The 13,588-nt window shown below is 36.5% G+C and overlaps 1 protein-coding gene across 10 annotated transcripts in view; it reads right to left on the minus strand.

Annotated features, from left to right (window-relative positions):
• Window positions 1-13,588, minus strand: part of PPP6R3 (protein phosphatase 6 regulatory subunit 3) — a 66,077-nt gene that overhangs the window by 16,904 nt on the left and 35,585 nt on the right. For 8 of the 10 annotated variants that reach the window (XM_032989615.2, XM_032989616.2, XM_032989614.2 and 5 more), the window contains 6 exons: window positions 13,081-13,230; window positions 12,558-12,622; window positions 9,884-9,999; window positions 9,410-9,495; window positions 5,451-5,537; window positions 1,664-1,761 (listed from right to left, as the gene is read on the minus strand). In XM_032989615.2, the coding sequence (XP_032845506.1) occupies window positions 1,664-1,761; window positions 5,451-5,537; window positions 9,410-9,495; window positions 9,884-9,999; window positions 12,558-12,622; window positions 13,081-13,230 (602 nt within the window). The remainder of the gene's footprint in view (window positions 1-1,663; window positions 1,762-5,450; window positions 5,538-9,409; window positions 9,496-9,883; window positions 10,000-12,557; window positions 12,623-13,080; window positions 13,231-13,588) is intronic. The other 2 variants (XM_032989618.2, XM_032989619.2) reach the window with 1 other exon arrangement.

Here is a 13,588-nt window from a genome sequence, read left to right on the forward strand (position 1 = left end):
TCCTAAACAAAAAAAAAGAATCTATTTTTAAAATCATTCACTTAAGTTTTTTTCCAAACTGAACACTAATTATTAGGCTTTAAACATCTTCCCATATTAAGCAGTTTCACAGAAATGATTATAAACATCTTGGACTAGAAAAAGCATTAGGTAAACTAAATCTCTAGGGGAAGCAAAAAGAAGCAGAGGAGGAAAATACGGGAAATACTCCCAGACTTTCAGAAGAGTTAATATATTCTTTCTCTAGCTACATATAGCAGTGCATTCAGAGCAGGTATGACTCTTCCTCTAATCCTCGTTGCATTACGAAGCAGGGAACAAGGTAAGTGGACTGAAGGAACATAAATTTTAAGTGTGACTGAATTACTGTGCACATCACCATCTGAATTACTGTACAACAGTAATCAGGTAATTTAAGCCGTAATTAATTCTTGCACAAAGGCATCACTTTAAAGTAACTTTACCTACAGCTTAATTCAACTCATGAATACCTCATCAGTATACCTATCACAAATTTTAAGAGATCCGCTTACACAAGTAGTCATCTTCTTTCTAGATGCATGTGCAAGCTTCAGTCAACCACCACTTACTAAGCACAGAATCACAGAATGGTTTGCGTTGGAAGGACCATCCAGTCCCACCCCCTGCCCCGGGCAGGGCCCCCTTCCCCCAGCCCAGGGGGCTCCCAGCCCCGTCCAACCTGGCCTTGAACCCTTCCAGGGAGGGGGCAGCCACAGCTGCTCTGGGCACCCTGGGCCAGCGCCTCACCACCCTTACAGTAAAGGATTTTTTCCTTATATATAATCTATATCTACCTTCTGTCAGTTTAAAACCATCATGTCTTACAGAAGAGCACTGAGACCTTTTATTGTATTTTACCCTTCTAGAAACCATCTTCAAGTAATGCTTTTTACTCTTATCTGCATGTTCCTGCATCCCAAGCCATGAATTCTTATAAAGATCAAGACCAACTGTTTTCAGCAAGAACACACATTCTTTCCCTTTGGGCAACAGTTTACTTAGAACTGAAGAAAGAGATCCATTTTTGTGTGGGGTGTTTTTGTTGTGTGGTTTGTTTTTCTTCACCTGACCAAGATTTTTCTTATTTCCTCATCACTTACCCTATTTGTAGAGTCTTAACTGCCTTTACCTTGAAAATAAAAGGTAAATTCACAATGCCTTCCCCTTTACTGTTCCTTACACTCACAGATGTGTTGTTTCTGTCATTTTTACCAAGAAAAAATAAAAGCAGATCTATTGATCTGGTCTGATACATAGAGTTGGGGGGGAGGTGTGGGAAGAAATAAAAAAATGTATACCACTGTGGTACAGAGAAAATGAAAGTGCCCCTTACAATGCCATGTCATTGGACAGACATGGCTTTCAAAAGCACAGTTGTAATTAATTTAGTTAGTCACAAGCACTGTGTTCTCATGTTGGCACATCCAGGACACTAAAAATGGAAGATAAACTGTTGCTTTCCTCTATAAATTATTCAGGGAGGCTTCCATAAATGCACACAGATAGTATAAAAAGAACTGATTGGCAACTGCCTCACATTAATAAAGGCTTGTATTTATCATCAGCAAAACCACAGCCAAATACACAGTAAGAAAGGAAACTCCCAAGACTATACTCAAAGCCAGTATAATGTTATACTCACTTGCCGATGTCATCTTGGTCAGCAAACTTCTCATCGTTGAAGCCAAACTGGTCAATAAAATTGGACGTCATTTGTTGCATCTGATAATCAGAAAAGGCCTGGCAACCCCAGGACCAACGACAGTGATATAATGATTCTAAGAATACTCTAAATCCTACTTGCCCATTTTGCTCCAAAGAAATAAAAAAAGTCTCTCTAATTTAGACATAAAGGACAGGAAAAGGATTTGTCTTAACCCTTGAATTTTAAATGGTAACATTGACTACACACCTACTTACATTTACTGACTTGAAAGCCAGTCTAATAGCAGCTCTTAATAAGAAAGTTAAATCTCTAGGTTAACTGCATGTTAATCAGCACCTTTCCAAATGCACCCCAAAAAAACTAGTGAAACAACACAAATAGAAGAACAGTGTATATATATATATATATATATACACACACTAAAGAGAAGAAAAAGCTGTCTTTGTTCAAAGTATCATGAAGTTACAAATGGTAAGAATCAGAAAAGTACATTAGATATAGACACTAAAGCACAGTTGCATATTTATCATGTAGTTGTCACTAGAAATAGCAGTCTCAGGCACACACACCAGCATCATCTATTCTACATCTAGAAGAAAGAAACTACTGAACGTATTACATGTCAGTGCAGTGTCACTGACTCAACTGCTGTGCCAGAAGATAGGTGTATAAACACATTAAGGTACACATGGGCATCATCTCCTATCTGTAACAATAGTTTTTGTCCCTTATTTCCCAGGACTATAAATTATCACACATTCTTTACGGACATTTAATTGTGTTACTTCCATGTGTAAAGTCAGCCAATGCTAAGATATTCTAGGAAATACAGCTGTCACACCAACTCTGTTTCTTGCCCAGGTAGCTAAAGGGACACAGAATACAGACAAAACCTTTGAAGAAGGTGGTAAAGCTGAACAAAGCGAATATAGAAAGAAAACAAGACAATGGTCAAAAAAAGCAAGTTGGGACTAAGGCATTATGAAAACTGGAGAAAGAAGAAGAGAGAGAGGGATGAGGTATACAGCAAGACCCTATGAGGAGTGGGAGTGGATCTGAAAAAGCCTCATGACTTGTAGGGTCACTATGCTAAGCCAGTTCAAAACAAGAAATCTTACATTTTGATCCTAAATTTCAAAATTTGACAGTTCTGAAAAACCTCAGGATTTCATACTAACACAATTAGTATATTGATATTATACCAGTAGACAATCAATTACTGACTGTCCTCACTATAAAATAATTACTCTGCTTTACACTGGTTACTGAGCTCACCTTTCTGGTAAAGTATTTTCACTATTATGGATATTAAAAAATGCAGGTGACAAAGACATTAGTGAATTACCCCAATGGGAGGGAAAAAACCCAAAACAAATCACAAAACCACACCAAACAATGAAGAGGTTCAGACTTGTTCTCTTTTAAAAAAGGTGTAACCAATTAAGAACACCATTCATCAGAATACACAATTTTGATGTAGTTCTCTTTATGACAAGTATATAAAATGCAGTTATAAACTCCTAGTGTATCTCAGATCCTAGATGGCTCTATCATGTTCCCTAATATATTTGCAGGATGCTTAAGAGTCAAAAAGCGGTACTAAGCTGGTGGAGAACAGCTTTCCCCAAGTAAAAGTTTCCAGAGCCACAGCAAGACAGCACATTAACTACTGCTGTCATGAGAAACTTTACAACCTCAACCTAGGTGACAGATCACTTTTTCAAAGATGTCAGCTTTGAAGGGCTATTCAGAAACTTACATAAAGATTGTTTATGAGTAAAAGGGAGGAGAAAAAGAAACCTTCCCTTTTGGAACAGAAGGTCTTCATTAGAAGAAAAAAGTATCAAATTACATTTGGATGCCAGGAGTCATAGCAAATTTGATTCTGCCCAGGCAGAAGTTCAATTTGACAAAAACAAATCAAAGATGAATAGGTTCCTTAGTATCTTCCTCCCTTACCCAATTCCTAATGGGTCTGCTTGAATTTGGGAAATTCCCTTCTGTTTCCTCCTTTAACTACAGGTCTGGAATAGGGTATTTTAGTTAAAGCATTCTCTAGCTGCATGAATTTGTTCATAAAAGGTGTGTCTGGCTTCAAGTAATTCCAATGCATTTCCCATCAGTGATTTATTTTGTCCAGTATCGTATGCTTTCCTCAGTGGACCACTTTAGAAAGCATATGTCACTAGCTTAGAAAAAAAAGAAAAAAGATTAAGAAAATGGTGACACACTTGAAAAACAGCACTGGACCATCTGTATTTCTCCAGATTAATTAGCTGGAACTGCTAGGATTGCCTAGGTACAGCAGGTCACTAAAAAGATGCATGAAAAGCACAGAGATATTTGAAGATCTTACTTTCTCACTAGAGCTGCTACAAATAGCACCCAACTTATCAAATTTGTAGTCAGGTGCACCTCACATGCACAAAAATCACTGAATCGGATGAAAACGTACCAGATTCTTAAAACTTGTGCCAACACCCACAATTCAAACTTAGATAAGCAATTACTTATTATAAAAACAACAGAAAATTCATAAAGTTCCAAAGCCAGTCTTAGACTAGGTAGTTACTACATAGCTGTTAGTACAAGCTGAAATATCGGTGTTATTAACCAAAGTCATGTGTTCTATATAAGGGATTTATCAGCCATCTTGTGCCGCATGGCTCCCACTCTTTCACCACCAGTGAAAGAACAGACCAAAAAAATGCATATTGCAGATAGAAAAATACTATTACAGAAATGTCATCATTCTTCATTATAATGACACCAGTGTTCCCTGTAATCCCTCATCGCAAAAATACTCTAATACGGTAACAGTACTAAGCACTGTATCATTATCAATTAATCAGCTATGAAATCATTAAAACTTCAAGGTGGACAGTTTTGACTTATGCTTTCAGTCTGGTTGATCTGAAAATTCCCTAGACATTCTCTTTTTTTTTTTTTTCCCCTTACTAAAACAAATAATAAATAGTTATCTTTGAAACACTCACAGTAAGTTGTCAAAAGCATATACTGAATGAGGAATAAAATATGAATGAGTAATGAAATAAGCAATCCGGTTCATTGGAAATTTAGTTCAGGAAGATTTGGCTAGGTACACTTGCCAGGTATCAAGGGTCTATAAAGTTTAAAACATTCAAGCTGCTAGATACAACCTGTCACAGAAGCGTACTTAGTCCTTCATGTATATTGCTGTGATAGCTGTTCAGTCACTGTGACAGCAGTTGACAGTGTTCAACATTTTGCCAAAAACTAAACACACGTAACAACAAATAGCCAATCCTCTTTGTTTGCTCATCAAAATAAGGGTCAACATTTAAAAAAAAAAAAAAAAAAAAAAATCTATTAGCAAGACCAAACAGAAACCTGTATTTGTTTTCATAGCAATTCACATTTGCCAGAAAACACAGTTAGAAACCACCATTTCAAACTTCTACATTTAGTAAGAACTAAAGTTAACATAGAAACTGTGTTCAAGTTAGCCACACAGCTGGCATATAAAATGTGTTCTTAGGCATAATGAGTAAAGATCTGCATACACAGCATGATCAAAGACTAAAAACTGGAAGGCATACCAAGATACCATGACTTGTGTTAAAACCCATGCCTCTGGGTTTGGTAAGACACAGTTGTGTGCATGCACACATGTAAGTTGTGTTTTAAACTTTCTAGATTTTTATCTGCTTGTGATAGAAAGTTCCACTGCTTTTCTTTTTACAGAAAGAGCAACTTATGTTGGTAAAAGAATTCAACTCACCTGCTGCAAAGAAGAATCCTGGGAGAAGCCGGTTTCTTTAAAGTCAATTTCATCATCACTGGAAGAATGAATGTGGCAGGTAGTAACCTACACAAAGGAATCCAGTCATTTGCACAGTGTATGACAGCCGCTCAGGTATACTCACACTATCTGGCTGAATCTTCAGCTTCAGATCAAAAACACCACACTGACTTATTTTCAGTTTTCCAACTGCTTTACCACATAAAACAGTCCCTGAAATATTTCAACAGCATTAACACATATATGAACATGGACACACCCTCAAAAAGCTTTTGACTATTTCTGAATGACTATTTAACATAGAAAAGCCAGTATAGCTGACAACTATCTAAAACAAAATGAGACAAAGTTTGCATCTTGTCTTTGTACTGCATGAAATATGTTGACCAGCAAGTGAATTAGCAGTCACTAAAATATTAGATTATACAGAGAGATCTTCCTCCTTTCTTACATATAAAATATAGAAAAATTAAAGGGAAACTGTCTTAGGTATCTACAGTATTCCCAACAAGACAAAAGAATTAAGCCTCAAACTCATAACCAATGTGTACTTGCAGAAATAAACATGGAGTTGTTGCCACAGCAACTGCTGTTTTAAACATTACCCTTGAAAGAAGAGATTTTTTTTTTGATGATCTGACATAGAACTAGTGAGAATAGTTTGTTCAGTGACAGTGCTACCTAAGCAACATATTCTTGGAAGTACTCATCTTCAATCAGAACAGCACTCAAAGTAATTTTAGCTAGGACACCAATTAGCTAAAGTAACAGTAATGACAGCTGACCCTTATGGCATACTCTACAAAAGATCACTAGTATAAAGCAAATCTATAGATGACAAAGTTTATACTGTACTATAATATATTGCATTATTCTACACATCCTTAGAACTCCATGTTACATATTCTCAAGTGAAGTCAGGCGACTCATTGATTCTTTTATTTTTTCAGGAAAACAGAATTCTGTACAAAAGGTGTACTGAAACACATACAAAGCTTCATACAAGACTGACACCTTTCTATGCTCCCACAAATATCACAGGACAATGCTACAGTCAGGACACATGTGCAAGAGATAAATGAAGAAAGTTCTTACCAGAAAGATATTGTGCTTCTATGCTTTTCCCTCTGTTAGTATAACAGTCATTTAAAAAAATAATTGGGAGTGCTTTATTCTTGCACATCTACCATTCAGTCCTGCACTGCATACTAGAAGTACCCTGACTTCAAGTTAGTGAATTCCTGAATGAAACCTGGTCTATCAACACTAAAAGTGTCAGTAAGTAGGAAGAATAGTAATGCACCAAAAGATCTCTGGGCTTCTTGTATCTGGAGAACTGTTATATCAATATTCTTGCAAAATCTGCACACTTCAAGGTGGTATTGCATTCCATGATACTTCCTTGATACTGGCCCACTCAAACAGGCACCTTTTGAGAGGACAAAAGTTCATATACCTACTCCTTCTACAGCTGCAACTTGGGGGAAAAGATACCCCAAACCAAGTCAGAAGTTGTTGTTTTAGTTACTACTAATGAACAAGTTAAACCCCACTAGAAATCCTGCCCTTACTGCTATAACTGAAACAAGCTCATGACTCTTAGCTAGACAGAGTGTCTTCTCCCTCAAACTCCCTTTGAGAGCCAATAGGACATAAGGCCTAAGATACATGAGTGAGTTCTCTTGTTTTCTGACAGCTGCTGTTAGTTGAAGCATAAACCTGAAAGAAGAAACTAGCATTACTCCACCCTAATAAAAAAATAATGGAATTATGACCACTGAAAATTCCAACAATTAATTCTTTTCCTCACTGTTCAGACCAGTTGCTTTCTAACACTAACACCCAGCACAGGCACTTTTCACAACTAATCCAATGTGTGGCATTTTTTGCCTCATTTCCTGGTAATATTAAAAGGGATCTTCCTGAAGAGAAAGGAACTCTGTGGTGATTTTTAAAGCAACCATGAGCAACGTGTCCTGTAAACTAGGCTTAGGGGAGGTATATTCTCCTCACGTAGTCTTTAAGTATACCTCACAAACATTCTGTATCGTGACTAATACTGGAAGGATGTCATAAAGAGACACATCTGAAGTTATACAAAGTCTCTTCTACAAATCTAGCATAGCATTCTTCACTGTACCAGCACCTTGACTAAAGAGAAAATGAACAATTACTTCATGTTTGTTTAATGTTCAGCTAGGTATGCGTAAGTAGATAAGCTTAGTGAAGCACTGCCTACCACCTACCAGAGGGACAATTAGCAGTGGAAAAACAAAAATAAACTTCCTGTAAAGTGCTTTGGAGAAATTGAGATAGTTCTGTTACACAGTCACTACCAAGTCTGAAGTTACCGTTGTATTAAAAAAGGTAATAAGAACTTATTTGAAAGACAGAAAAGCCTAAAGAGGGAGAAAAAGAGTGAAAGAGTGAAACTTAGACATACCAAATTGTCCAGGTTTACAGATGGAGAGGACAGGTCTATGGAGACCAAAGCACAGATCAAAAGCAGGATATTGGGGGACAATATGACTGGAAAGAAATAACAGGGGGCTGTGCTTTCAGGATACACCCATACAATAACCGTAACAAACCTGGCTCAGAAAACTCAGCTTGTTGTTTTACTATGAGGTCTGTCTTTTAATATCCTCTACACTACACTGTACTCTCCATTACTGCTTATCTTTGAATTAGAAGTTAATCCAATGCTCATGAAAATTGATCACACAAGCAGTAACAAATATATAACTTTAGAAATTCAAAAGACAGTGTTCTCCAGATGGCATTTTAGATAAAAGAATTTGTTTGAATACTTCATAATTCTATTCCACCGAATATTGTGGAGTTTGAAGATATGTTTTAAATGGGGTTTTACTGTTGTTACATCAAGTACATCCAAGTAAACAATTACCTATCTAAAGAGCTAATTACAATGTTATTAATCACGTTAAAATTCTGCCTCTTTAGATGACTCTACTCTTGGCCTTGACCAAGAAGTAGTTTCTAAACAAAAAGGAAAATACCATTCTACAAGCACTTCTTTGCATTCACAGGCTCATGGAAAAAGGTATCATCTGTACATCATTCGGTCCTGTCCACAAGTTGCAGAGTTTCAGATGAATTTCCTATTGCTTCTATTGTCACACACATCATGTTAGCGTTATGTTCCAGTTGCCGTATTATGTTGAAATAGCAAATGTAACAGTCTATTAAGTCTTATAGCCCAATTCATATAGCACCAGCACATGTTAATGAACATGCAAAGCACTGCATTCCTGGAGAAGTCAGGTATATTAAAATTCATTAATTGGTCTGTTGATATTGGAAACAGCACCTGCTTATCAAAATCTCCAAGTGATTATTCTTAAAACTGTATATTTAACATGATTACACAAAATGTCTTCATACTTCTACTAAGTTTAGCTTTTTTCTAAAAGTGTAATCACTACTGCTGTTGCAGAAGAAATAACAGGTGTGCAACAGAAGTATGTGAAGTTACTTGACTTAAGCAAGGTCAGTAACACATGCAGTCGGATGCAGGTAGCATTTTCCCATTAAACTTACACAGGCTCATTTACATACTGTAGATAAATTAATTAACACCAGCTCCTGCAGTTTTCATTTGTACTCTTCATGCAGACAGGAGCTTTCAAGGACACTAACTTGAAGCTGTAAAGAAATCCTCCTTCTTGACAATTGTCTGGGATGAGGTATACAAACTGAGCAAGATCCCCCATACAAAATATTAATGATATAGGTTTAGTCGAGAACTAAAGAATTATCAGTTCCATAGCTCAGCACCTACATGTACTTGTTGACACAAATACATGGTAGTTGGGAAGACTACCCAAAGTTGGGTAAGTTGGTTGTGCTGCTGACAAAAAGAAACTGGGGCCCAACTAACCAGCAGTAATTTTGCTACCTCAGCCATCACTACTTACCAGGTCCACTGTGTTCCTCTTGTTAGTTTCTCCTAAAGAGCTTGTGCAGAATGTCTCCCATCGTTCTCTGACCTCTTCTGGAAGCTCTACCATAGGGAAGAGGAAAAAAAACCCAGTTTGATAGTACTGACAAGGGAGCATCACTTAATTTTTAACTGTTCTCTTCTGCTCTACCAGAAATACTGCAAAGAACACTGACATCCTCCTAAACCCATAAAGATTACTCCATCTAGCAAGCAAGGCCAAATTAAGCATCTCAGAATCTCTTTGCTTTATTTCAGGGACCTCTGATACTGTTTGGGGAGGAAAAAAAAAAAAAAAGGCATACGTTTAAGGATTGTCAGTTTTAAATTGAATGTGTCAGAAGTAATCAATATTTTCTTCTCTTATCCAACAACTGCATTTTAATTCAAGTTTGATTAATTTCCTCAAAATTTGATACTGAAAGCCATGAAGACAAACTTAAGACCTTACCTTTAATGAGCTGTTGGACTAGCGTACTGTTTGGCCCTTTATCTGTACTATGCACAATACAGTTTGCTATCCTTGTCAGATGGCCCATATAGCCATGCCGCCTTCCCCCTTCAGCCCTGCAAGAGACAAAAGAAATTCAACTGCCCACACTTAAAGCAACTGTGCGACTATATTTTGTTACGAAGCACTCTAGAGTCAAGAAGTTACACAAGACAAATAGTGTAGGGGTTCTTAAGAAGAGTTGCATCCTAAAACCAAGGATTCACAAAAATACTCAAGAATTTAAGATACCAACTGGTTTGACTATACCAAGCCAGTGCAGAAGACTTAACAAGCATGTAAACTACCACGAAGTACAGAGTACGAACAGATTATTTCTGCTTTCACATTTGCATGTATGTAGAAAGAAGACTACAGCATTATCAAGGTAATGACAAAATTAACAAGATATCCACAGTTTTTAGGAAATTTCTGTTGCTGAAAGTAATTTTCAAAACTCCAACACACAGAACATTCTCTCAGAGCTTTGAGTATTTCAGTTTCTTAACATTCCATTTAGCACACAGAGCTGGAGTGGTATGACCAACTGAAATTTTAGTCAGGATCATTGCTCTCCTGAAGTTTAGGAATGACATTTAAGTGCATACCAAAGATAAATTACACAGCAGTTTAGACACTTTGTGTGACAGAAATGCTTTGTACAAACAGGAATTGCCAGTTTTTAGAGTAGTGCTTTGAGTAACTATGATCAGCTGGAAGTGTTTTAGATCTGACCAAAAAGCTAGTGAGAGCCAGCTTGGACTGAATTTCTAGCATTTAGCTGCAAGCCAACCAGACTTTGCTGTCCCAGCTCTAAGGTTTGTGCTTTTAAAATGAAAAAAAAAGCACCAAACAACCAAAAAAAACCACCCCAAAACACAACATATCAAGACAGACCCACTCAATTGGCTAGACAAACCTCCCATGGACTTGGCTCGAATCTTTGTAAAGTGACAGCAGTTCAGAAGTAGCTTGTTATGCCAACACAGATCACATTACTTGATTTTCCACCACCATTATCTAACACATGAGGTAACTGAAATTATGCTACATCAGTGCAAGATGTCATGAATGAAACAGTATCACATTGTTTATAGAAACAACCTGAGAGATTCCTGTCTTACTTCCTCAACTGCTTAGCTAACAAGTACATTCAAAACAAGCAACATGCGATGATTGAAAAAGGTTAGCAGTTCTAATATAGAATATGCCATAAAGAGCACTTGTATTTGGCAAAGTGGACTGACTTGGCATTGTCTAGCCAAAAAGTCTAGGAAACAATTCTATCTTCTGTCAGCAAATACTTATTAATCCCAGTAAATCTAACAGCTTTTTACTATGTCAGATTTTTACCAGCAGAAAGCAGTCACCCTCAAGCTTCTAGAGCTGCTCAAAGTAACATTAAGTGACAGAATACAGAAGCATTAAAAAAAAAATTCCTGAAGCAGCTAAGCTAAAAATACCTTTAGATCTCTTAAAGACTTATCTTTTATATTTGGAGACATACCTGTACAAAATTGGATAAAGGGGTGAATTACTTACAACAGACTGCTTGTTTCTCACAAATAAAAATAAATTCTTTCCAAATAAAAGCACAATCTGAAGCTTACAACACTATTTTCCACAGTAGTAGCTGTAAACATACGACTAAATATTTAATTTACCCGCATGGTAAACACTGGATCAAGAACATTCATATCCAACCAAAGAACAGTTTTAGGTTGGATCTACGGAAATAACTTTCCATACTTATCTGCTGAGTTTAACTGCTGATAAAGTTGGCAGTTTTCTAACACCTCAGGAGAATATGATATAAAATAGAACAGTAACGAGCGCATGTTTTCTACAGTTAAAATTAAGTCACATTCTTTTCTTTGTACCACCCTTTTCACCTACTTCAACATCCTTATTTTCAGGTCAGTAAATATATGGCTAATGTAACTACCTGATTCACCTCAAACAGGAAGAGGAATATTTTGGGTAGTAGAACTGTCAAATAATACATGAGCAAGCCAGCAACACTATCCCAGTTCAGCTCATTCAGTATTTTGACAAGTTAGAGCTAATATTTACCGTTCAATATCTCCTAAGACAAACTCACCAGCCTTCAGGTGGTGTTTTACCACCTCAGGTAAAGATTAAGAGGTTTTTTTCTCCTGCTATGAACACAGTTTCAGACAATGTTAGCTACTTGAAACTTCCATTCTTTCACAAACACATACTTTTAGAAGGTACTCTACTGTTGAGGACTTGGCTTTTACTCATTAGGACTCTATTACTCCCTAGTATGTAATATGCTTTGATGTGTTAATAATTTTCAATTGCTTACTGGAGAAAAGTATTTCCCGTCCCCTCAAAACTTATGTTGTTTCTGTACTTGAAGATGGGTAGACTTTAAAGATCATAGTATTATCTTATTCATGGCAACAATGACAAACTATTGTATTCTCAAATAGTCATGAGAAAAAGCATTAGAATGCTACCAAAAACCAGTATGAGAGAAAGCTTTAATCCAAATATTAACATAGAAGCGTTTTTAGAACTTGCCACATCAGTTATGAATTGGTCATACATTCATTTCACAATTCAAGTCTTATATAGACAATTGCAGGGAATAAGAAAACTAGGTACTCACTGTTTCTTCTCATTCATCTCCCATGCTTCAAGTATTCGTTCTATTAATTGGCACTTAAGGAAGAGCTATCAAAAAAGCAAATTATACTTAGTAGCTGTAAAGTAGAACACTATTATGTATTTTATAGTTGCTTTTAACAAATACTAATGTCTTACAAGACAACTAATTTTAGGTTCAGGATACTTTCATTAAAGGGTTTAAAGTTCATAAGCAGCAGTCATATTCCAAGCAAAAACCTAAAAGCTAAACCAACACTAATTCTAATTCTCTCTATAGATGTCGAGTTGTAGCAGCATAAAATACTTGCAGCTCTGCACCCATATTCAGTTTAGGGCAGCAAAAATCTACTCTGTGGCACTTTCAGGTTTAACACCTTCAACTGACATTTTAAGAAAAAACAGAAAAAATACTCCTGTTCATTCTATACATAAAGTAAAATTGAGGTATATTTCACGTAAGAGTAACTGCTATAATAGCTTACAGACAGGAATATTCAAGAGATTCCCCAAAAAACACAACTTACATGTTTCAGTAAGAGATTGTCTCCAGTGGAATCCTGATCTGTAATTGTGCCATTTTCTGTGCTTTCCAGAGGACTTGCAAGAATCAACGCAATACAGATTTCTACTTGAGTATGCAAAAAGTTATTCCACGTATACTTAAAGAACATATCCTGAAATACAAGTTCAAGAAGGCTTACACAAACCAAGGTCTTTGCATTAAACATAACCAGTAGTCTCACCCCAGTAAGTCATTTAAACAAATAATTGTTTCAGTGTAGTTAAGTTTTACATTAAGAATTATTGTACCAGAGAAAATTTGTGACCTACACAAAAGTCAATTCTTGGGCTTGTTATTATCTGAACACAAGGACTATCATACTGAATCAGAATAAAAACTTCACTGTAACTGAATTTATCCTGAGGGTAACCACTTTCAGAGAACAAAGACAGGGAGAAATGACACTCGCCACTTACATTCTTTCTGCTGGTTGCAACCCAGAGTCCCAGAGCCAGAATTGTTATTTATGA

Source organism: Tyto alba, unplaced genomic scaffold, assembly GCF_018691265.1.
Source record: "Tyto alba isolate M040663 unplaced genomic scaffold, T.alba_DEE_v4.0 Super-Scaffold_8, whole genome shotgun sequence".
Lineage (NCBI taxonomy): Eukaryota > Metazoa > Chordata > Aves > Strigiformes > Tytonidae > Tyto > Tyto alba.